The 27,549-nt window shown below is 34.4% G+C and overlaps 1 protein-coding gene across 1 annotated transcript in view; it reads right to left on the bottom strand.

Annotated features, from left to right (window-relative positions):
* Positions 1 to 27,549, bottom strand: part of ATRNL1 (attractin like 1) — a 688,151-nt gene that overhangs the window by 640,716 nt on the left and 19,886 nt on the right. Inside the window, exons 2-5 of the mRNA XM_036829651.1 lie at positions 21,695 to 21,778; positions 20,409 to 20,522; positions 13,597 to 13,725; positions 12,023 to 12,231 (exon numbers count right to left, since the gene is read on the bottom strand). Coding sequence (XP_036685546.1) covers positions 12,023 to 12,231; positions 13,597 to 13,725; positions 20,409 to 20,522; positions 21,695 to 21,778 — 536 coding nt within the window. The remainder of the gene's footprint in view (positions 1 to 12,022; positions 12,232 to 13,596; positions 13,726 to 20,408; positions 20,523 to 21,694; positions 21,779 to 27,549) is intronic.

The raw sequence follows: 27,549 nt of genomic DNA on the forward strand, positions 1-27,549 counted from the left end.
CATTAAAATTAATTTTTGCTTAAAATGATGGATGGTGTTGTTCTGCTCAAAGTAAATCATTGGTACTAAGTGGAAAATGATATCAATTCCATAGCACCTTTTTTATGCAACTTTAAGATACCTATATTATTTTGACAACATAATTCTCCCAGCACTTTTCTTTCAATTATCTTTTACAAACCTTTTTTATCCATATAATATGCCATAACATCTGTTGACCTTCACTTATCACAGAAGTATCAGTACTCTTCAATATTCTTTTTAGCCTGCAATAAGGATACTACTTGGTCCTAACTAAATAGTCAACACAAATGCCGGCACTGCAATCAAGTGGCATTTTTACACAATTATGAGATCAATCACTTGATGTTAAGTTTGCTTATATCAAAAAGTTCTGGATTATCACTGAATCACAAAATTTTAAAGCTTCCAAACAGACCCTAATTTCAGAAATATTAGCCTTTACAGTTTTTATTTTCTCATTTGTTCACTCACCCATGCATTCATTCATTCATCTTCCAAGTCCTTTTCAATGCTTACATTCTATGAGTCTGTATTTTTCAGGTACAAATTAGATAGCACCCTAGATTATCTCTTTGATAACAACACAATCTTTTAAATCAAATATAGAAAACTTTATAACTTCTGAGTGAAAAGACTGTGAACTATTCCTTGGTAACCAAAGAAATTAAAGGAGCTCACTGGTTTTTGTTTAAAAAAGTTAAACTACAATTCTAAACCACTTAGAACTCATTTAACTCAGGTTGGCAAACAACAGCCCATGAGCAAAATCTAACCCACTACCTGTTTTTGTAATAAAGTTTTTTAAGAACACAGTATGCTCATTCATTTAAGTATTATCTATGGCTACTTTTGCAGTACTCAGCAGAGTTGAGTAGTTGCAACAGATATCATACAATTCCCAAAGCCAAAAATAGTTACTATATGGCCTTCTACAGAAAAGTTTAGCAACCTCTAACTTAACTGAAGAGAAATAAGATCATATGGACATTACACATAAGAGGTATACCTAATTGGTCTGAATGCTATATCTTGTTTTCTTAAAAAGAAAAATGTAGATTTATTTTAAATCAGGAATAATAAAGCAAAAAGGGTAAAATGTTAAAAATAGGTTAATCTGGGTAAAGGGCATTTGTATATTCTTTGTACTATTTTTTTTTAATTTTAGGTATCTTAGGTATCTATTCTTTTTTTTAATTTATTTATTTTATTTACTTATTATTTTTGGCTGCATTGGGCCTTCGTTGCTGCGCACAGGCTTTCTCTAGTTGCGGTGAGTGGGGGCTGCTCTTTGTTGCAGTGCGCGGGCTTCTCATTGTTGCGGAGCACGGGCTCTAGGCATGCAGGCGTCAATAGTTGTGGCATGCGGGCTCAGTAGCTGTGGCTCGCAGGCTCTAGAGCGCAGGGCTCTACATGTAATCACAAGTGTCCTTGTAACAGAGATTTGACTACAGAAGGAGAAATCAATATTACCACTGAAGCAGGATGCTGTGCTCCATGCTTTGGAGATGGAGTAGGGGAAAAGAGCTAATGAATGTAGGGATTGAAACTCTATTACTGGAAAAGTCAAGGATGCAGATTCTTTCTTAGAGCCTCAGAAGGAGTGTGACCCTGAAAACACCTTGACTTGGGCTCAGTGAAACATATTTCAGACTTCTAACCTCCAGAATGGTAAGAGATTAATAAATGTGTGTTAAGACACCAAGTTTGTGGTAATTTGTTACAGCAATTATAGGAAACTAATGCTAATAACTAAATTTATTTTATTTATTAACTTCAGATAAATACTGTTATTTAATACAAGAAATTGGATTTTAGAGATTTTTAAATTTTTACTCTATAATCTAAAATATCTACTTTTCTATGCAAACCAGCAGTCAAATTCTTCCTCTTTGTTACTACCTTATTTTATGTAACTTTTAGCAGTTATTAGAAGGAATGGTCTATAACCAAACTCTACAGATTGTCTTTATTTTACTCTAAATTAATAAGTTTATAAACAGAATGAAAGATTTATGAATATGACTTAAAAGTTTAAGGAAAATTAGATATCTTAATTTGTAGTTTTCTGCACTCATAACTAAAATGATTAAAAATGTAAATTTATAAACTGAATATTAATTTAAAACACAAATAACTATAGAGAACACTTTATACACACAAAGGCTTCACCACCCATTAAATATCATTTAAAGCCATCCAAGATTCCCTTTTCATAAAAACACATCCATGAAAAATCTACCACTTCATTATCTGTCCTGTTATAGAACATCTCTGCATAATTCTCCCTGCATAACTTTTATCAATCAATATGGGAATCTCCTCAAGGTAAGCAGATCACAGCTGTCTTGAAAAAGATGTAATAAACTAATTCACATTACAGTGGGTTTTCATAAAGATTTAATATGCTACCTTTTCCATGGGTTAATCCAAAGAGCATAAATGAATTTCTAATGATGTAACTTCCGGCATTAGTGACAGGCTACTGCGAGACAAATTTTTGAGACTGTTCTACAATCCAAAGTGGAATTATACTCATCCCTCTTAAATTTATACCTCCATCCTCACAATCTCTCTTGAATTCCAGACTCAAAATGAAACTACCTACATGACATTTCCACTTGGATGTCTCATAATCATCTCAAACTTAACATGTCCAAAACTAAAATCTTGATTTTTTCCCTTCCAAATCTGCTCCTTCACCAGTGTTTACATCTTAGTAAACGGCACTTCCATTTACCCAGTTGCTCAGGGCAAAGATCTTGGAGCTATTCATGAGTTCTCTTTTTCTCCCACACCCATATCCAACAAATCCTGGACTGACATTCATTATGTATGCAGGAATACAGCCTTTCCAACTGTTAAAACATGGAAATGCTTCACTGATTGTTAAGTAGATGCTGCTGCAGGTACCAGGCCTTCCCCTTCCCAGTTCCCCTTGCCCCTCTGAGATAATTCAGACTCGCCACAAAAGACAACTAAAGGGGTAATGCCTGGCACAGCATGGCTCATCCAGGATCCTGCCCCCGTCCTAAAGTCAGCATCAATTTTGATTGGTTGGTGTCTAAGTGTCTGCACCTTACCAATTATAAACATTTTTAAATTCGATCACCTCTATCAGGCTCTCAACACTGATCCTTTCCTTTCCAACTACCATCCTAGTACAAGCCACCATCCAATCTCACCTGGACTATTGCAACAGTCTCCAAACTGGTCTACTTATTTCCATTCTTGCTCCCTTCCTATCACATTCAACTCTCCACAATGCAACCAGAATGATTAAAAATATAAATCTACTCTTATCATTTCCCTACTCAAAATCTTTCAATGATTTCCCATCACACTAAAAATAAAAATCCTTAACATGGCCCACAACTCTTACATGACTGGCCTCAGTATTCACTTACTGCATGAATGAATGAATGAATGAATAAAAACAACCTTAGAGCCATAAAAGATTAAGAGCCAGAGCTATGAAGTCAAACCTCGCTTTCCAACTTATTAGCTATGAAACCTTGGACGAATTAACTTCTCTAAACTTCAGTTTAATCATGGAGATTATACGTAGAAGAACATAGGATTCTGTGAAAATAAAATAAGATTGAATGAGATTGTACTTAACATTAAATACTATAATGAAACCTTCATAATAGTAACGTTATTACTATTATGAAGTCCATCCTCTCATTTTAATATACAAGGAAATTAAGTATAATTAAGTCTACAGGCAAAATATGTTAATGAAGCCCAGCATTATTAGGTATAGTAAATATACATGCCATAAGAAAACAGTAAAATTACAACTAAAAATTTCTATAATCAGAGGTAAATACAATTGAGAAATAATTGCAAAGGACAAAACCTAGAATAAAGAAAGTACTACAAAGTTTTGAAAGTTTCTCCAAAGCAATTCCAGAACTACTGAATTATATTCTTTCTTCCTTCCCAAAGTAGTCTATTTTGCACTGGAAAAGTTTTTCTAAGGGACTCTATCTCTGTTTTGATACTAGAAATCAGTACAAAATTTTTACTTGCTTTATATAAATTAATTTTCTAAAATAACTTTTCTTCCATAAAGAAGGATAAAAATTTAAAGTCTTCAAGTGAGTTTAACAGCAATTCCCTGAATAGTACCTCTAGTGTAGTATATCAGCTAGATTTCTTTTGTTGTAAGCCACAGAAACTACTTTTGGCTAGGTTAAGGAAAAATGGATATTTGTTGAAAACACATGGGGAAATTCAAAGAATTTTTAAAAAGAGGCTGAAAAACCAAGCTTAAAATAGACAGGTATCTGGATTTATCATCCCATCAAGACTACTCTCAATGAGTGAAAGGCAATTTCCCACAAAGAAACTGGACTGCTAATAGGAAAGGAAAAGTATGCTGAGAAGGAAGATTTGAAGAGAGGTACATGTAACTTACTGTAATCACTCCAGAAATAGTCTTATGATCATATTGAATCTGAAGTTCTCCACAATAAAAGGCAAAATGAGATAACATCATTGCAAGAGTCCTATCTTCTAACATCATCAGAAAATTTTGATTTTGTTTCAGTATCCAAAGTATTCTAAACATTTTCTGGGCCTATAAAACCAATCTCCAAAGGACAGTTATCAATTTTAGTGTATTTTAAATGTCCAAAGCTGTTCTGACAATATCCTAATATTACAGAACAATGAATTTGTGAGTGGTAATCACTACACCAGATCTGTTCCAAGAATACTTGGTTCTCAGAGTTTAGGTCAATGATGTGATTACAGTATGGAAAGGAACTGCCCTTCTGTTAGCAAAGATCAGTGCCTTCCAATTATTATTTTTGAGTTGTGAAGGGCTTGAAAACAAAGCTTTATAGACTGGTTCTGATTAGTTGAAAATGACAAATACAGAGATAGCTGGGATTGAAAGCAGGATTTGTTTATCCCACCTAACTAAGTCAGAGGCAATAAAGTAAGTGGTTGTAAATATTTCAACATTAGGTAATCTTTCACAAGGAAGGAACCTATGTCTAGCACAGAATATTCTGTGCATTTTGTTGTAACCCACAGCTCAGCCCTTTGTTCTATTCTCTCTCTCTCTCTCTCTCTACACTCCCTTCCCTCATGATCTCATCTGATCTCATAGCTTTAAGTATCATCAACCATTTCCAATTTAACATTTTTAAGCCAAGCAGCCCCAAACAGTACAGACCTCTCTCCACTAAACTCCAACTGCCTTTTCAACATCTCCTCTTAGATGTCTAAAAGACATCTCAAACGTAACATACCAAATTCAAACTGATCTTCCTCCTAAAATCTTCCTCATGTCAACTGATGACAACGCTATCTTACTCTAAGGTCAAAAAAATCTTCAAGTCATCCTTAACTCTTTTCTTTCTCCCATCCCCCATATCCAATGCATCAACAAATCCTATTAACCCTGTTTTAAAATCACATTCAGTATTAAGCAATTCTTACCTTCTTTGCTGCTTGCCCACACTACTATCATTTCTCATCTAGATTATAATTATAGTAGTAGTCTCTTAACTGGTACCCTGTTTTCGTAGTCTATTCTCAATATAGAAGTCAACAGGAACCTTTTAAAACTAAGTCAGATTATATCAATCATCTGCTCAAAATTCTACAATGGCTCCCCATTTCACTTAGGGTAAAAGTCAAAATCCTTCCAATGGCCTACAACACTAAGGCTTAGGTCATCTAGCTCCATTCCTCACAAACCTCCATCACTCCAGCACCTTACCTCCATATCCCCGATCATCTCCTTGCTCTGCAACTTCTCTGAGCTCACATCTGACAACCTGCCCCTCAGTGACTCAATTCCAGGCACACTGGCCTTTTGCTGGCCCTCACACACACCAGGCATGTTCCTGCCTTAGGACCTTTGCCAATGGCTATTCCCTCTGCCTGAAATGCCCTTCTCCTAAATATCTATACAGCTAACTCCCTCACTTGCTTCAAGTCTTTACTCAAATGTCACCTTCTCAATAAGGCCTAACCTGATCATTTTATTTAAAATTGTAACTCCCATCCCTGGATCTATCTATCCCTCCTTCTCAGCTCCACCTTATTTTTCCATTACACTTATCCTTTTCTAAAATATTATATGTATAATATATATGTTACGTTGATTATCTCTGGCCTGTCTCTCTTAGCTTGAATGTAAGATCCACAAGGATCTTTACTTTCTTCGTTCCGTGATGTATTCAAAGGTCCTAGAATAGTACATAGCACTTGGAAGAAGCTCTAAAATTTTTGTTCCATAAAATGAACAAAAATAAATGAATGAATTAGTAAATAAAGCTTGTTATATATACATCCTCAATACTATTTTTATTTTTAAACAACTTTTCAAGTAGCTGAGGAATAAAAACTTATTGCCTCTTGCAAAAAGTTGGATTTGCTGTTTTTGCTAGGTGGGGAAAATGAACAAAAAGAGAAGAATTTAATCTAGCACATTATCTGTTGCTTGTCTCTCCACAAAGTTAAATAGAGAGATCACGTTCATTACTATTAAATTTCTAAAGGAAACCATAAGCTATGCTGTGGATTTCTTTAAAGCAACCTATAGTCTCATGTGTACTTATACACACTATCCTAAAGTAACTAACTCTGTCTTAATATGTTATATGACTAACCCAGAAAAAAAAATAATGTATGATAAAATATTCATGGATCTGAGATAAAAGATTTTATATTTTTCTAAAACAAACAAAATCATCAAGTTTTTACAACCTGAATAATGCCACGGAGTCTAAGTGCGTGCTCTGGTAGTCAATACTGCCACCCAATGGCAAATGCTAAAATCTAAAACCAAAGGACTGAAAGAAAATAACTGACCAGATGCTCAAATTCAAATGTTTCCCTCAATATTTAAAATTATGCTTTATATATCAAGTAAATTGCATAAGTTATTGGAGTACTAGTCTTCTAAAACATCTATACTTAAATGTCCACATATCACTAAACCAGCAACTAATACATTTCTAATTCATTCATTCAACAACAACAACAACAAAATTTGAGCACCTACTACACAACAGGCACTACAGAAGATGCTGTGGGCATAAAGGTGATCAAAACATAGTCATTCTTAACTTAATGGAGTTTGTATTCCAGTAGGAAAGATAATAAAGAATCACACAAACATAAATGTGATAAAAGCTATAAATTTAAAAGATAGGGTCCTATGAAAGCACGTGGGGGGATGTGACCCAGTCTTCGAATGTTAAGGGGTGAGGGTGTTGTAGGGGGAAGTGCAGAAATAAGAAAGGCCTTGAAATATTTAGGGACAAAGAACATTCAAGGAACTGAGATAAATCCAAAGTGTAACTTTCAATAAAGAATCGGAAACACTATGAAAAACTATCAAATTACCTGATTTACATATTAAGATACTGTCTTTTAATCAATCATCTAAAGGCTGAAAACAACCAACTTCAATCCTTACATGAAAACAGTGTCTGAACCACACTGAAAAGGAACACTGAATATCTATAAAGAATATCCTGAAGACATGTAAAAGGACTGAACGATAGGATTGAACAGGGCATTCTGGAATAGGAAAGGACTGGGGACAAATTTTAAATGGCTAAGCAATGGTCTTGTATATAAAACCTGGCAACCTGTTTTTCATCTCTATAAAACAGGTGGAAAATGTTTTGTTGTAATAGATTAAGAAAAGAATTGTACCCTGAAGTCTGCTCGTTTATCTTTTCAACCTGTCTACTCCTACCATCTATTCCACATTGCAAAGTTTTTCTGAGTAGGCATGAGAGAACTATTCAGCCCATTCCTTGTCAATTATGGCAACAATCTACACTTCAAAATACTTTATTTGGATTTTTTAATTTATTTAGAAGATTCCGATCATTTGAACCCCCTTCCTAGTTTGGGAAAATCTCTCACTGTGTGAATTTTGTTCAGAAACAGAATCCTTTCCCACTACACAATTCAGAAAAGTTAAATTCTCTATTTCTATATCTCAAGGCAGCCAAGCAAGGTATGGATAAGACCTAAGTTTAGCCAAGTAGATTTTACTAAGCAGGCCTTCAAATCTTCAAAAGTGATACAAAGATGTGGGGAGAATTTAGAATTTTTTCTCCCCAAGCCTGTAGCATACAGTATCCACAGTAAAGACACCAGTGGTGGTACCCCAGGGTCCAGTGGCAGTAACAGGAATATCCTAATCAAACTTTCCTGTGGCTTCATCTTTGCTGGGAACCAATCCACCTAGCCTTCTGTTACACCTACCCCTTTCTAACCAAGGTTTTTCCAGCCTTCCCATCTCCTTTGTGAGCTACCCAATACCCTTTGGTATTAGTCGGATTACAGGTTTAGAGAACAAAAAATAAGTTGCTTTAAAAAACTAAAAGTTAATTCCTCTCTCATAAAACATTCTAGAGGCAAATGGGCAAGTGCTACTGCTTACTACAGTTACTGCCATTTACCAGCCATTGGAAAAGATCTCAATGATGTAAAATTCCCACACAGCACTTCCACTCACATCCGACTTACCTAAACTTAGCACAATAACCATACTAGACACAAGGAAGGCGGAAAAAATGTGGTATGTAGCTGAAGACCATGTGCTGAGCTAAAAACTCAGTCAATTCTATCACTAAAAAGAAGGGAAGAATGAATGCTGGGAGATAGTGGTCCCTGACATACTTTCCAATAACTGCCTTTTCTGCTCAGATAAGCCAGAACTGTTTCTGTTGCTTACAATCAAATCAAAGACTTCCACTGGTTCCGATTTTTTAAAGTTATGTAAGAGAGAAACCTGGAGCCACTCTGATTAGGGAGTTGACGGGGGTCGGGGGGTGGGAACACACCGTATCTGAGAGTCTGCTTTGAAAATTAATGTTCTACTGTATTATTTACATATGAACATAAATCCAATTTATTATCTCTTGATTTTCATGCCTTTTAAAAATTCCTCAGGACTTCCCTGGTGGTCCAGTAGTTGAGAATCCACGCTTCCACTGGAGGGGGCACAGGTTCAATCCCTGATAGGGGAACTAGGATCCTGCATGCCACGTGGTGTTGCCAAAAAAAAAAAAAAAAAATCCTCATCTATCCCAATGTTTGGAAGCCATCTTAAAAGAAAAAATTGCTCTTCAAAGTTGTCTTTTTCCCTCCTGTGACTTATTAAGACTTAAATTGTATTAAGTGAAAGATGTCACAGAAGCAGATGAATCCACACAGGTCTCTACCCTTTAAGTAATCTATTTGATATGTATATATCATTGTCTTTGAAAACTATACATTATAACAAAATTAAACATTATACAGTAAACTTGTGTGCTTTTCAAAATGTTGCACTAGCATTTTCTATATTCTTTACTGTTTCAGCTTTTGGTTGTTACAAGTGCTCTCCACAGAAAAAGGGGGACAGTTGGCTTTAATGGTGCCCTCTAGTCTTAAAATATACTCCTATTGCCTAAAACAGTAAAAAGGTGAAAGCAGATGGTTAAGGAAGAAACACTTAGATGAGAAAGTTAAGGGGGAAAAAAGTATAGTAATGGCTAAGCAAAACTCTTAGGAGATGTTACATAGAAAAACTAAATTTGGAAAACAAGATGTGAAGCCTAGGTGGGACAAGCACTAGAGAAATGTGAGGAAGGGGATTCAAGGCTTAACAAAAATCTAGGCTTTTCCTCTGGATTCTCTTAATAAAATCTCAGTTTCTAGAAAACAACATTTATTTTCTTTTTATATACTAGCACAGAACCAAACAGAGTAAGTAAAATTAACCAACATAAATGGATAAAATATAATGAAGGTAGCAACAATCTGTTATTCTTAACCCAAAGAATCCAGTTCCAAATAACACATTACAAAAAAACTGCCAGACTCTGAATCTCATACAGATTGCCTCCTCAGCTCTCATTTCAAATATCTCCAGTTCTTTGATCATTCCTCAGATGCCCTAGAAACAAATCTCTCTCTCCATTTCCCCTCAATGATTTCTCCCATTCCATATATCTAAAATTAAAACCTAGTGATATAGTCAACAATCCCACCTACTTTAAGCTATGCTTCCTTAGATATAGAATCAGGAGTCAGTTTGGAGGCTCAAAGAAACCAATCTGCACATCATCTGTCTTGAAAGACGCACAATATCCATTTCACCAAACACTACCCATAAAACATTCATATCAATTCAGAGATAAATTATTTAATTACAAAGAATTAATAGTGGTATAAAAATGTATCTGATTTCTGTATATTTTATAATAAAGCACTTCAACATTATTCTCATTTTTTTAAATATATGTGTACATGCGTATATATGTGTTAATACATATATATATATAAACTTATTCATATTATCACTTTGCTTTAAAAGTAAACAAACCCAGCATTGGCTTCCCCATTTTCATTTGCTTATAGACATTTAAGAGCCAGGAATTTTTATGATTTCAGGCACTCCTGACAAGAATAATAAAATGCGAAATGCTGATAAACAAAAGCCAGAAAAACAAAAGATAACATTTTCAACCAGATACATATTACAAAACCTCCAGAAAATAAAGCATTTTAAAGAAGAACTACTAAAAGGAAGTAAAGAACAAAAAAGGACAGAGCTGCTCATAGAGAATATTATACAAATATATCCCTCTTTTGCTTTCAAGACTGTTAGAATGAGATGGGGACTAATAGCAGATGAAGACCAGTCAGAAAAACGCCATGCGTATAAGCTATACTTCTATCTCTCAGGCCTTAATTTAAATATATTCTTGGTGTACTATTCTCTCCATAGAAAAGGACGTTATTTTAGTTTCAAGACTGAAACGGAAAAAAAAAGATACCTCAAGGCACTTTTTAAGGGAAGAAAGGTCATGATTTATTAAAATAGCCACTCAACAAAATATATGCCTCATATATATAATTAAAAACACTGAGAAATTTGTATCTGTCATAATCATAGTAGGAAATCAAATTTAATTCAATAAGAAATCACTGGTATTTCATATGGTTGGAGCAACTAATTTTTTAATGAAATAACATGGGTTTAAAATGGGCATAATTTATGGAAAGCCTAAAATAATTCCTCTGAATAAGTACTCAGCACACTCAGTAACATTTTTTCTAACTTGTCTCAAGAATGTTGAATATGAAACCATTCTCTTTGGTTTTTACTTTAGACAGCTCTGGTAGGAACTATTGCTACTACTGTTACACTGTATTATAATAACACATGATCATGTAACTTTGGATTATGTATTTCTTGAGTCAAAGTTCCCCCATCAACAGGATTAATACACTGGCACAAAGTAAGCTCTCAGTACGTAAATGTAATCTGCACAAAGCAAGTTCTGGGTGGGTAAGTATATAGATAACTAGGACCTATCTCTTCATTAAATTCCACAATGACAAGATTTATGATTTTATACCCAAATACTTAAGTAAGCTAAAACTCTTCAATGCAGTCTAAAATTAATCTTTAATAATATATTTATAAAAATTGTTTAGAAATTCTTCCCCAATTCTTCTCATTGCTTTTGCAATAAGCAGCTGTAAAACGTCTAAACTTTTAAAAATACTCTATGTTCTTTTAAAACATAGCCACAAGAGGTCAGTCTTTCCCAAGAAACAACTTTGATATAGTCCAGTACCTTCCCAGATGAGCATCTATTTTTGCAATATACTATTTATATTATCCATTATAAATCAAATTTGAATGTACCACGTGTTAATTTCAGCCACGTCACCAGATCTTTGGGAACTCAACAAAAAATTAAAGAAGATCATAATGACCACATGTCTACAATTTAAAGCGTTTCATATATAACTTCACTTGATTCTCAAAATAGCACGTAGACAAAATCTTTACTGATTTTACTTGTGAAGAAGCAAGCTATTAAGAAGTTGACTGTTACTGAAATTCTAAAAATAAAACAAACACATGAGATTTGGGTGCGTAAACTACAGCAAAACAAATGAGTGTAGAATTTGTATTAATATATTAGATACATAAATCAATGTTTCAAAAGCCACTTACCTTGCCAACTATCATTGCAGACGCACAGCTTTTCTCCTGTTAGGTCACAGTAACCATGATCTGGACTGCCGCAATTGGCTTTACAGTAAGGAATGTCACAAGCTTCACCCTTCCAGTATTTATCACACTCACAATATACTCTACTTGGAACAGAGACACTAGTTGTACACTTCCCATGACCAGAGCAATTGTTAGGACAAGAATTGATTCTGTAAAATATAATTCATATATATTCTAATTCAAGATAACTGAAAAAGAACTTTGGCTAATATTTTGTTAACTTTATAATTTTTATGTTGTGTCTACGTGCTTCATTTAACGCAATTTTACAATGCGACTTCAATTCTTTACTCTGTACCTTTTAAACCCTAAAGCAATTCAGTTACACACATTTGTAATTGGCCTCAGTTCATTCAATGAGTTTACTCTGCTACCAAGACTACATACTCAACATCTGCAGGATCTATACAGTTCCAAGCACACTGTTTTGTAAAGACTTAAGTACTCAACTGCTTTGAATATATATTTCACAGAAAAAAATTAAATTCATGAATACCTGAAACAATATGAGAAGCCAAGATTTAAACTGGTTATATAATACTTAAACAGCATGCTATCACCTATACACTGTTATGGAAGTAAAAGGATATTTACCAAGTTTTATTTTAAGGCTCTCTAACTGATTATATTCTACTATATATTTATTCTCCCTTGTGTAAATTCTTGATATAAATAAATCCTATAATAAATTGCTGATTCAAGGATATTTAGAATATATAATTCCTCGCGAAAAATTCTCTGGTTATCATTCTCTACGTTCCTGAAGAAAACAAACAAACAAAATGTATCAAGTTCCTCTGTGGCCATTCTTAATGAAAGCAACTGAAAGCATCTCTGGCTAATTCACTTCACCCTTGGACTTTCAGATATAAAAATGTATATAGAGTCTACACAATAGATGCTCAATAAATACTATTTTCTAATTTTAGAGAAGACAGTGGTATATAGCCACTTACCTTATCTCCTAAGCCTCAATTTCCTCATGTGTAAAATGGGAAAAATACCCATTTGACAGAACTGATGAGAAGAGAATTAAAGAATATAATATATATAAAGCATCCAGTACAGTCTTTGGAATACAGAAGGACTATGAAAACTCAGCTCTCATTCACTCTCCAAATTAGGTATAAAATACCTCGGAGCACAGTAGGGCAGATGAGGGCTCCCTGCAATCCTACACATCTGTTATTACCAGTAAAGTTACACTAAGTTTGTATAATATATTTACTTAATCGTTTTCCAAAAATTTTTAATTTTGTAATTAATTTTTAACCAAACTTAACTTGTTACTATAGTGTCCTGAGACTTAGAAACTATCCTATACAAGCTTGGACAGTATTTTGGGATATATTATTAAAATTTTATGTCACTTAGGAAGAGATGCTATATATTTTGGAATTTAACACACTAGCCTGCTCCTGGTATATAAGACATTTATAAAAACAAACAATAAACTCTTTTATGTCAAATTATAAGAATCGTTACAATATGAATTTTTTTGAAAAAATACTTACGAGTAAAAAATGTTGAAGCCAGTTAGATTATATGCAGCATCACTAAAAAAATGTAACAGTGCATAGCCAGACGTTGTAACAACTTCAGGCACAGTTTCATTTCCCCTTATTTCAGGGACTATCAAACCACTGTAAGAGAGCAAAATTGAACACTCTGTATATTAATGTACATATGACAGTTAATCACACAAAATTTACTCAAAATATTCTTGTCAGAATCACTAAGTATCTACATTAGAATGGGCAACTAGAAGAATAAATCTAAAATGAGTTCCTAGCCATTTCTCACCAATTAGCTCTGCTACTGTTGCCAACAGACTAACATCTACTCTCATGCCACCATATTCCTTTTTCTCTTCTCACCATTTGGACTGCAATGTCCCATTTCTTCCTTTTGGCCTGCCATCCATCCTGTCATAATACTATAGGGTGATCATTAACTTAAGTCATATGTAAACCTTCATTTAAAGACACCTTGGAGAAGAATTAATACAGTTAAAATGTCCATACTACCCAAAGCAATCTACAGATTCAATGCAACCCTTATCAAAATACCCATGACATTTTTCACAGAACTAGAACAAATAATCCTAAAATTTGTATGGAACTACAAAAGACCCTGAATAGCCAAAGCAATCTTGAGAAAAAAGAACAAAGCTGGAGGTATCACCCTCCCTGACTTCAGACTATACTACAAAGCTACAGTAATCAAAACAGTAAGAGTACTAGCACAAAAACAGACACATAGATCAATGGAACAGAATAGAGAACTGAGAAATAAACCCATGCACTTATGGTCTATGACAAAGGAGGCAAGAATATACAATGGAGAACAGCTAGACTCTTCAACAAATGGTGCTGAGAAAACTGGACAGCTCCATGTAAAACAATGAGATCAGAACATGCCTTCACACCATATACAAAAATAAACTCAAAATGGATTAAAGACCTAAATGTAAGACCAGAAACCATACAACTCCTGGAAGAAAACATAGGCAGAACACTCTTTGACATAAGTTGTAGCATTATTTTTTGGATCTTGTCTCCTCAAGCAAGGGAGACAAAAGCAAAACTAAACAAATGGGACCTAATCAAACTTAAAAGCTTTGGCACAGCAAAGGAAACCATCAACAAAATGAAAAGACAACCTTGCTGTATGGGAGGAGATATTTGCAAATGATATGTCTGATAAGGGGTTAATGTCCAAAATATATACAGAGCTCATACAACTCAACATCAAAAACAACAACAACAAAAAAAAAAACCTTGTTTAAAAAATGGGCAGAAGACATGAATAGACATTTTTCCAAAGAAGACATACAGATGGCCAACAGGCATGTGAAAAGATGCTCAACATCACTAATTATCAGGGAAATGCAAATCAAAACCACAATGAGACATCACCCCCCACCTGTCAGAATGGCTGTCACCAAAAAGACAACATAATGAATGTTGGGGAGGATGTGAAGAAAAGGGAACCCTCGTGCATTCTTGATGGGAATACAAATTGGTGCAGCCACTATGGAAAACAGTACAGAGGTTTCTCAAAAAATTAAAAACAGAACTACCATGTGATCTAGCAATTCTATTCCTGGGTATATATCCAAAGAAAATGAAATTACCAATTCAAAAAGATATATGCACCCCAATGTTCTTAGCAGCATTATTACAAAGCCAAGATATGGAAGCAACCTAAGTGTCCACCAAGAAATGAATGGATAAAGAAGATATGGTACACACACACACACACACACACACACACACACACACACACACAAATGGAATATTACTCAGCCATAAAAAGATGAAATTTTGCCATGTGCAGCAACATGGATGGACCTGGGGGGTATTACGCTTAGTGAATTAAGTCAGACAGAGAAAGACATATACTATATGTTTTCACTTATATGTGGAATCTAAAAAATAAAACAAACAAATGAATGTAACAAAACAGAAACAGAGTCACAGATACAGGGAACAAACTAGTGGCTACCAGTGGGGAGGGGGTGGCGGAGGTAACAAGATAGGGGAAGAGGATCAAGAGGTACAAAGTACTAAGTATAAATAAGTAAGATACAAGGATGTAATTACAGCACAGAGAATATAGCCAATATTTCATAATAACTTTAAATGGAGTATAATCTATATAAAAATATCAAATCACTATGTTGTACACCTGAAACTACTATAATATTGTAAATCAACTACACTTCAACTAAATAAATAAAATAAAATAAAACCAACCACCTTGGTACTCTAACAAGTGACCTTATAGCCTTACTTTTCCCCACTAGTTGCAAATTCTCATGAAGCTAGATAGAACATTCCACATCAGCTGAGTGACTACAATGCTACTCTAATTAAAGTTGTACATTTCCAATACACTAATCTAAGTATTTTAGTTCATCTTAAAATACACACTTTTTATATTTCTTTAGAATTTTGCATACTTATGCAAATTACATTAATATATAATTATTCCAAAAGACAATATTACTCATACACACACAAAAGAAAATGAAGTTTGTGGGGAGAAATATAAATGTATAAAAGCAGGAGTTCTAAATTAATAACTGGTACTTCTCCCTTTTTAACCCTACTTGTTCATGGGGGAAAACTATGTATCTTCATTTATTTATACATACTATCCTCTCTAAATCTATGAAAGCATAAAATCTGAGAAAGAAAAGAAGCTGCTAACAACAAATTACATTACTCAAAATAGTCAATGCCTTTAGACACTGTTAAACTTATGTTTAGGCACCACCAGGAACTGAATTCCCTAATTCAAATCATATTTGACAGAACAAAATGAAATATTATAGTCAAATAATTTATTTTGTAAACACATTTTGAAAAGCAAACAAATTAAAAAGTAATCAATGCTTGATGTTGTAATACTTATTACAACATCGACTAGCTTATGTTTATGAAAGAACAAAAGATTTTAAAAGGAGCCTGTCAACACAATTAAAATTCTGTAAGACCAGTTTTAGTTACACATATATATTTTTCATTGCAGTGAGATTATATCAAATGAGTACATTACTAAAAATAATATTCCCAGATGTTTATAACAGATATGATTAATCCCTCTGAAACAGATGAAAAGAGCAGATTTGTTTGCTTGGTTGTTTGTTTGTAAGTGTTGTGAAAGCAGTAAATGAAAGAGGACTCACACTTCTCACATAACATACCAATTTGGACCAACCAAACCTCCCACTGAAGTCAACTAGAAAAAAATGACAGTTAAAAAAATTCAGCCTGAAGGTACTGGGAGAACTAAGAAAAGGGTAATAAGCCCACGAATTAGAGCCATTTCTTCTTATGGGCATTCACTGATTTCAAAGTTGGAGGTGAGGTCTGAAGGGCTAAGAAACTGGGCTGTTTTACATAGCTAGGAAACCAAAAAGTGGAACACAGGGCCCTCACTTTGACCTGAGACCCCAAAGACTAGGTGTAAAAGTGAACTAGTAGAAGACAGGCCCTTCAGGGGACTGAACTTCAGTTTGGTGTGAATTACCTCAACACCTGAATTAGAATTCAGTTGATTGTGGATTTCTAGTGTCCCCAGGCACTCTTTGGGAATATAATAACTTTCTAGGCCTCAAATTATCACTACCTATGACTTTACAGACATGGTGTCCAGCACATGATTGTCTAGCACACAATAAAAAATAACAGGTCTCCATTCCAATCCATTCTCCATATTCTAAAAAGTCTTTCCTACAGAATAAAGTCCAATTTCTTTAGTGTGGTAACAAGAAAGCAACACTACAGTGATTACAGCATTATAAAATCAGGCTCATATTCTGACTTTATCACCAACCAGTTAAGCAACTTTGGGCCACTCACAGAATCTCTCTGTGCCTTAATTCTCCATTTACAAAATGGCAATAATAATACCTACCTAAAAGGTTATTGTGAGGATTAAATGACTTGATATATATAAAGAACTCTTGCACACTGCCCCTCACATAGTAAGTATTCAGTAGATGTTACTGATTACCATTTATTGGGTAATCTGGCACCTAGCTATCCCTTCACATTTCCTATGATCAAGTTACTCGTAACTACTTACTACTGTCGCAAAATATAATGTTCTCTAGTGTGTACATGCCTTTGTACGTACGTTTTTCTCTACCTAGAATGTCCTGTCTGACCCCCACACTTTGTCTATCATTCTTCTACTCATGATGAAACTCACCATGATGAATTCATTACTTCTGAAATCATATAGCACTCTTTTCATAACCTGATTATAACACTTACTGTGCTGTGTAAAAAATCTGTTTACGTACCACCACCGGTGCCCAACTACTGTGTGGTGATGTAGCCTCCAAATCCTTGGAATTTCCCAAGTGACAGGATAGGAATGTCTCTGTTATTCATGGTGGGCTCAGAGTTTATGCTAATGAGGTGACTCAGGATGGGAGCTGGCCACACCAGAAAAACCAAGCATGTGATTGGCTGGGGCTTTAAGCCACAAGAAATCAATCTGACTTCCAGAGTCAGAATGGGGCTAAAGATTGCGTTCAGCCTTATGGCCAATGATTAGATCAACAATGCCTACAAAAGGAAACCCCCAAAAAACTCTGTACACCTGTAAATCAGGTGAGCATCCTAAGTGGCAATACACACTGATATGTTGGGGAGGTAACATATGTCCTGAGGACACAGCTTTGAGATGCTCCCAGATCTCACCCTATGTGTCTCTTCATTTGACTGGTCCTGATTTTTATCCTTTACAATAAAACTATAATCATAAGTATAGTGCTTTCCTGAGTTCTGTGAGTTATTCTAGCAAATTATTGAACCTGAGGGGGTCACTGGCACCTCTAAATTTGTAGCCAGCTGGTCAGAAGTGCAGGTGGCCTGGAGACCCCTGAACTTGCAGCTGTTATCTGAAGTGAGGGCAGTTTTGTGAAGGACTGTGCACTAAACCTATAAAGTTGGGTGCAACTTCAGGTAGCTGGTGTCTGCAATGGCCTGTATCTTACTCCTTACTGCATCCTCCAGGCTTATGACAGTCTCTTGAATTGAGGAGGTTATCAAATGTTTGTTGAATAATAAATTCTTATACAGCTGGAATAATTCAAACATTTAGATTCTGAATTCTTAGTAAAATGAAGTACAAACAGTATAGGCTTTTAAGTCCGGAGATTGTCAAGTCCAAATCCTGGCTCTACCATCTATTAGAAGTAAAACTTTATTTCTCTGAGTCTCAATTTTCTCAACAATAAATGGGGGATAATAGTACTTCTTCCACAATATCCTAACAAGGACTGATGACACTTAAACTGCCTAGTACAGTATTTAGATTCAAGTGGATATTCAATAAACATGAGTTTTCCATTTCTCTCAGGATAGTTAACAGGAATACTTGCTGATGAAAAGTCACTGGTTCCACCTTCACAGTCATATACTAAATCCCATCCTGCTAATTATCTTACAAAAGCTTCCTTTAGTATCAAGAAATGGCTGGTAAGAGTGTTAATGAATCACTGTTAATTAATGCAGTCATCACAACTACTAGAAAAACAAATGAAAAGGCACACATCTAAATGATGGTCAGTCAATAATGTCATAAAAATAGAGGAATGATAACAGTTACATCTAAATTGCTAAAAATAAATGTTTGAACCTAGTATCTTATCTAATTGTTGCAATAAATTATCTTACAATGTAATTATTCACAAGGCTCTGCTCCATTTTCTATCTATTGGTGTTAGATGAAGGGTTACTCCGGAATACCCTTTCTATAATTTTCAAACAACTCAAAAATTAAGTTCTACAAGTATCTTGAGCAATAGCAGTATCACAGAATAAGCATCTAAGCTCTCAAGGAGTCATTTTGAAACAGTCATTCGGAAACACAGCCCTTACGTATTTGTCCAAAAAAATAATAGTTTACATTCCTGTTAAAACAGAATATTTACAACATAAATAGTAAAAATAAAAATAAAATAAAAAATGTTGAAGGGAACAAGAAGCTTTTACCCATATTTAAATTTTTAACAATGACAGGACATATAAGAGATACTGTATAAGTAACAAAAGTAAGGAATAATGTAATGAATAACTCTGGTCAACAATCATGTTAGTTAAATTGGACACTAAATCTACACTATATGCTCAAAAATTTTTCTATCTAATATATTCTCTCCTGTTTATAAAACATTTCATAATAATTTGTACATACATAATAAAGAATTTTAAATTGATACTGAAAATGCTGTGATTTTAAAATTTTTAAATTAAATCTTACTACCTGACTACTAACAATAAAATATTTGGAAACAACCAAAATTCCCAAACTGTGAGAACTGATAGAAACACCTTCTTTATTAAACCACTACATAAAGCATAATTTAACCTTTTTTTACAGAATTTAAAATTTTATAATTTCTCTAAAATAAAAAGATAACTATAAAATATATATCTATTAATTCCTTTGTCAGCTAGAACTCACATTAATCTATCCAAATGCAGATAGTTCTGAAAACAGATTCAATTCACTTTAAAAGAATGAACTATGTACAGCAAGAATAAGGGGTATTTATTAATAAATCTACGTTTCTGAAACAGTAACTACTTATCTCTGTTATATCAATGTTTACATTATTATATATACCCCTAAGTTGACAGTCACAGTATCATCATACTCTTATACCATCTTTGAAGTTTAGCCATCAACGCCTATGCTAAATTTACTTTTGCAGTAAAGATGAGTATATATTTAAAATTAATAAATTATACAGTTACTTTTCTACAACTGACTATAAATTCATCAATTAAACGTAACTACTCACCTAAGTACAGCTATTAAAGGTGCATATATCGAATCTCCATCATAAACATACATATGATCCCAGCTACATTCTGTAGCAAAATGATTGAATCTTAATCTTAACACTGCATTTGGACTGAAAAAAAATTAAAATATTTTAAAATTAATATGTAATATGTAAAGCACGGTCTAAAGAAATCTTAGAGTATTTTATTAAAAACCTATTTACAGATAATTTAGCTATAAATCCATAAGTCATCAGTATAAAAGACTGATAACCAGTCATATCTAATTTGTAAAAATGATATATAACTCCAAAATCTATTAACCAGCCATATGTATGTATCATCCTTTTCTAAAAATTTAGTCAAGAGGAAACGTTCTATGTCTTATAAAAATTTAGTCAACAGGAAATGTTCTATGTCTTGACTAAGGTGGAGGTACATAAATTGTATACATTACTGAAACCTTATTGAACTGTACACTTAATGTGGGTGTATTTCATTGTATGCAAATTGTACTTGAATAAAGTTGATTTTTAAATTCAATACTCAAGACTGTTCTTATTTCTATGAACTCTTAACTAGAGGTACTAATAAGGTCTTCAAATTTTAATCAAAAGGTCTCAATACAATATACTGTTATTTGTTAACAAATATATGAGACCACAGGTACACAGGGAATTAATAACCTTGAAGTTTTAAAAAACCTTTAAAGTAACAAAAATAAAAACCCAGTTTTCCAAATACACTCTGTAAAATCATAAAATAGTTCAAAAACAACTCATATCATTTATGATCCATTCATAATATGTTTAAATAGATAAATTCAGTCTCAAGCCCTAATTACTGAAAAATGCCTCTAAAAGGACAATTAACTCTCTCTTTTACAAAATGTTCTTTTTTTAACACCCTTAGAACTAAAATGCTGAATAGTATGAACCAATGGCATAATTCAGCATGGAATATTTTTACACTTTCTATGCAGTCTTCAAATTCCATAACAAGCGATTTAAAAGAAGCCAAAAATGCATACTTGACTTAATGCCATAGTAACATAACTTAAAAATAAATATATGTAAAAATCAAACTATTATCACAAGTAAAAGGGTATTGTAATTTACATTAAACATTATATCTAAAATTCATCAATCCCATTTTAAAACATCATGAATAATGTTTTCCAATAATAAACAACAGAATAAACTATATAACTATGAAGTTGTTATATTTTAATGCTTTAACACTGATATAATCACCTTCTTTATCATTTCAGAATAAATTAATTTAATGCAAATTGTATACTTACTAGCCTTCAATTAGCCATGTACATTTGGTTTTATACTTATAGTTAATTGGACCATCTGTTAAATATCCGGAAGGTTCTGTTAACCTAGAAAACAAAATCATGAAAATGATTACCTTAAAGTAACTTTAAGACACACAGTAGCATAAAAAATTTAAAAAGACACTAAACCAAACTTCCAAACAGGAGAATTTATTTACAACTTAAGAAAATTTTCAGATTGCCATATATCATCTCTCTAAATCTCAAAGGAAACTTATTTTGAATTTCTTTAAATTTTTATGTATTATGATTGTTTCATTTTACAAAGTGGAAAAACACATTGAAAGACTGAACATTATACAGATGGGTTCAATGCTGATGCAAAATAGATTAAGTTAAACTTCCTCTGCACAAAAATTAGATGGATGCAAAAGAAAGAAGATCAAATGCACTTTGAAAGATGCAGATCTATGGAATAGAGAAATAGTATATGTATCTAGCACTTTTGGAGGTTACATTGTTAGCTATGTTTGCTTTTCATGCAGCAAGACTAAAGTAGCTGTCACCAGACTTTATTGAGTTCAGCTACCTGTTTTTAGAATCATTTTCCTTCGTCAACTTTATATCTAGTCCAAGAACTCAGTCAATTTTAAAAATAGGGTAAATCAAGGGTTTTGTAATTATCCTCTATTTTAAACACAAAAAAGAAAAAGATATTTAGAAAAGCTTCAAATTTTCAGAATTTTAAAATATTTAAACAACCCAATGCTACTTCATTTTGTTCTCCTTAGCTCCAGCCCAATTATATTTTATCAACAAAAGACAATATTTTAAATAACTAAGATATCTTCCCATTTAGCCTTTATGTATTTATGTAGACATACACACACACACATACACGCACGCGTGCACATGCACATACACACACACACACACACACAATGGCTTATCAGTCTTTATATATCCCCATATACATACACACACATATATTTATACATACATACATACATACATACATGTATACACAGATATCAGGGTAATTATCTAGTTTTAGACAAAATTAAATTTTCCTTGTAGCGTTGAGTCTCAAAAACATTAAAGGAAAAGAGTTTCACTTGCCTAAATCAGGGTTAACAGAAAGGTCAATTAATGTAAATGTTATTTGAAAGTCTTTCGTAATCCCTGCAAATTAGTTTGGGTTTAAAAAAGGGCTAATTCATGCTTGGAAAAGTTTTTAAACATTCCAATGTTCTCAAAGTAATATAATAATAAATTGAGCATTTTATAGTATTAGGTATTACTGTAAGCTCATAATGTGTTACCTCACTTAAAAATCTCAAAAGCCCCACAAGATAATTATTAACCCCATATTACAGATGAGAAAACTGAAGCACATTTTAAATAACAAGTTAAATAGCTTGCCCTGATTTTTCACTTCCATTAATAGCTCCAGATGAGCTAATTCAGACAAACCTCCACTGAAGATAACTTAAAAAGCTAAAGAACAATTTTTAAATCTTATAAGTAACAAAATGGTAAGACCTACTAAGCCAAGATCCAGAAGTTGCAAATTCTTTAAAGAGGAACCAGGCATCCAGAGCTACTTCTGTTATGGAGAATTTTATCTATTTATTAGAGACTGCCAAAAGGCTGAGAGTACTTTTGACAGCCTCAAGGAAGAAGGGGGACAAAAGCTGGAGGCAATAACCTACAAAAGGTAGGGGCTCAAATAAACAACACGGCACTCTGAACTGGGACACAAAGATTTTCTATAAGGGTAAAGGTGTACCAGAAATCAGCCATTACGTGGACTGCAGCCCAGCTACAAGTCATCAGGATGACAGAAAACCCCAAGACCTACCATTGGCTTAAGGTGATACTAGAACTATTATGCCAAGGCTCCTAACGGAAGATACAAAAATATTCTCTGAAGAAAGGTAACATTATCCTAGTCCTCAAATTATTTCTACCAATAATTTTTCAAATAAGATATCTACTATGATCAAAGATAATAAGACACATAAGGATAGAAGACAATAAAACAAGAACCAACAGAATATCTTCAGGAAGAGACCTGAAGATATTCCAATTGTGGAGATTATCAGATGTGCCCTATAAAACAAATATGACGTACTAAGTTCAAAAAGACAAAAGACACGATTTAAAATTTCGGCAGTTAACTGAAAACTGTAAAAAGTAACAGTATATTTGAAAAAAATAATGGAAATTCTAATACTGAAAACTACATTAATCAAAATTAAGAATTCGATGGACGGGTTTAACAACACATTAAACACAGCTAAAAGAGGATGAGAGATCTAGAAGACAGGTCCATAAAAAATATCCAAACTACAGCAGGATGATTGAGGGTTCAATCCATTGGGTGTGGGTCACTCCACCAAGTAAAACTCCAAGGAGCCAAGATTCTAGTTGAGGGCAGGGGAAATACGGTATGGGGAGTGGAAGAACAGAATCATACACATCAGTTATGGTCTTTTAACAAATTAAAGAGGTAAGTATCCTAACAACTTTACAAAGTTTCTATTTGATACACACACACACACACACACATATCCTCTCTCCTTCACATTTTTATTTTATTTACAAGCTGTAACTTTACAATTCAGATGTTAGATAATGGAATATTTAGTGTGACTATGACTGAATATGAAGAGCAATTAACATAACCAGTGATAGATACAATGACTCTCGAAACCGTGTGTTTCCTCCTTTTGGACAAAGGATGAGAACTTCACTTGGAAAAAGTGTATCTTCTTTGGTAGAAATACAGCTTTGTTGGTTGCTGGGGAGTTCACGTGTGTTTAGAAGGATGCATACAGAAGAAGCTGAATAATTAAAGGGCAGACTGTGCCAGTTATCCATTGCCTCCCACCTCAAAATTCAGACTTTTTGCCTACTTTATGAAAATAGATCTGGGCCCTTTAAATATTTTTTTTTTCCAGATGGCAGGATGCTAAGCCTGCAGGCTTTGTCAATAGAGCACGCTGGAGAGACTGCAGGAGGAAACAGATTTGCTTCCTGGTTCCGATGTACTCACTCAACAAGCTCCTGCAGCACTAGGTACTAGGCTCCTACGTACCTGATGGCCACCAGCACCCAGCCACCAACAGTTTCCCCCAGCACTTCCCCTCAGGCAGTTCTGCAGCAGAGGTCTCCAGTGAGACACCACTCTGTGAACAGCTTTCCCCAGCATCCCATAAGTAACCATGGCAAGTTCCAAAGGGCAGATGTTAAGCAAGTTCCGCAGGTACAGCTTTACAGTGACTTTTCTGCCATTCAGTAAGCCACAGCCTGCTCTCCCAACAAGGTCTGGATCTCAGGCCAGGTCACAGGGACTCTCACTTAAGAGTTCTGTCTCAGCCATAACAGCAGTAGTGGCTGCTCCTTGTATCTACTACTTCTATATTTTGCAGAGTTCTCTTTACTTCTTACTAGCCAATTTCTCGGTTCCAATCTGTGTTACAGTCAATAATCCTTTACATTAAACTTTTCCTATTAAAATTACTGTGTGATCCTCTTTCCTGATTGGACCCAAACCAACCAATAATAATAAAGGATATGCAAAATAAAATCACAATAGCGTACCACTATGCACCCAACAGAATGGCTAAAATTAAAGAGATTAATAATACCAAATATTGGCAAGGATGTGGAGATAATTCTCATAGGATAAATCAGTACAACTTTAGAAAGTAATCTCATATTACCTTGCATAGCTGAAAACAGACAGTTGCCAACGGTGTCAGCATTTCACCATATCCTCTCAGACCCTCTGACCATTTCCATACACTCCAGACTGACTTTCTCGGGCCAGCACCTGCATCTATGTTGAAGGGCTCTCTCTATCTACTAGAACCCACTCTTCCTATGCATGTGGTGGGCTGAAAGTGCCTGTGAATCAACATCCTCCCAGGGCAGCCCCTAGCCAATGAATGATTTGGAAAAACTCCAAACTTGCTTATCTCTTTGCTGCAATAATAATGAAGTGCACTTCCTTGTGGGATTTGGCTCCAGTCACCCAGTGTGGTACCTGACTTGACAACATACCTCCCTTATTGGCTCCTTCTCTTCTTTCACTTCTGTCAGTGTCCCTGAATCTCCCAAATATACTACATGTGCTCAATTCTTATCTCAGGATCTGCTTCAAGGTAGTGGAGGGGAGTGTGACCAAACTAACAGTACCAGGAAGCAGAACTTCAAGATGGGCTCTGGGGCTGGATCACTCACTGGCCAGATGGCAACAAGAGTCACACTGGGGGTGGTAGAGAGAGTGGCAATAACCTGTGGCATGCTATAGCTCACAATGACAAAGACTTTCACTTTTGCTGAATTGAGAGAGGATACCAGAGGAAGGTGATGCACTGACTAATGCAATAGACTTATGTGATATCTCTAATATTTGAGAAATAGAATAGCAAGGGTAGTTACAAGGACTGTGGAATTAGTTGACTGATGTTAAAAGCCATTGATATGCTAAAGGCAGAAAACTGCAGCAGAGTGCCTGTACTAAGACACCGACCCATAAGCAGCTTGCCCCAAGATCCTGTAAGACTCAATTCACCAACCACCAATTTTAGATACAGTGTAAATGCCAGGGGACTCTGTAACATTTAAAGAGACTCTATTTCTGAGGCCAGAAGGTTGACCTAACTGGAAAACCAGCCCAGGACCAGATTATGAGAGGAGCAGGATTACAGAAAAAGTTTAGTTCACAGCCCTGGCAAGACTTCAGTGCTAAAGATAGTGCCCAGATACCTAGGAGGGTGCCACCTGGTAGATGTACTTGAGAACCTTCAACCTCTATATTTATTTAACCCTTTGGGCCTGCAAAAGTCTATCAGAAACCAGGGCTGACAGTGAGAAAAATAAATTCTCACCCTCTTTAAATGACTACAGGCGTATCTTGTTTTCTTGTACTCCACTTTATTGTGCTTCACAGATATTGCATTTTTTACAAATTGAAGGTTTGTGGCAACCCTTCATGGAGCAAGTCTATCAGTGCCATTTTTCTAATAGCATTTGCTCAATTTGTATCTCTTTGTCACATTTTGGTAATTCTCACAGTAGTTCAAACCCTCCACCAGCAAAAAGATTGAGACTTGCTGAAGGCTCAGATGATAGTTAGCATTTTTTAGCAATAAAGTATTTTTTAATTAAGGTACGTACATTGTTTTTTTAGACATAATGCTATTGCACACTTAATAGACTACAATATAATGTAAACATAACTCTTATGTGCAACTATATTATTGGGAAAACCAAAAAATTCATGTGATGCTTTATTGCAATATTGGCTTTATTGTGTTGGTCTGGAACTGAAACAGCAATATCTCTGAGGTCTGCCTGTACTTGTTCTTAAGCCACAACAAGCAGTAACACCAGAATTGAATTAAATCAATGTAATCAATCAATGACAATTGGCTACAGGAACCATGTATTTAAAAGCCATGTAATTAGTGGCAGCCCCATATACAGTGACCATTCAAAAATAAATAAACTTAAAATCCCCAAAAGTTTGACAATTAAGCAATAGACTAATAAGTCTCAAGGACAATTAGAAAATATTTTTAATTGTTAACACTAAAACCACACCATATCAAAATTTATGAGATGAAGCTCAACCATTGTTTTAGAGAGAAATTTATAGCTCTAAATGTATATATTAAAAAGTTGAAAATCAATTATTTTAATATGGGAATTTGAGAAGCCACATGCATGCCCAGGGAGACTTTTCTTAGACTACAAGCCCAGAAAAGACCTGAGAAGACTCTACACTTCCACCTCTGGCTAATTTTCAGACTCAGAGCAAGATGGAAGTGAAGGGTAAGGCAGAGTCATAAACAATGTGGCTAAGC

This window comes from Balaenoptera musculus, chromosome 16 (assembly GCF_009873245.2).
Source record: "Balaenoptera musculus isolate JJ_BM4_2016_0621 chromosome 16, mBalMus1.pri.v3, whole genome shotgun sequence".
Lineage (NCBI taxonomy): Eukaryota > Metazoa > Chordata > Mammalia > Artiodactyla > Balaenopteridae > Balaenoptera > Balaenoptera musculus.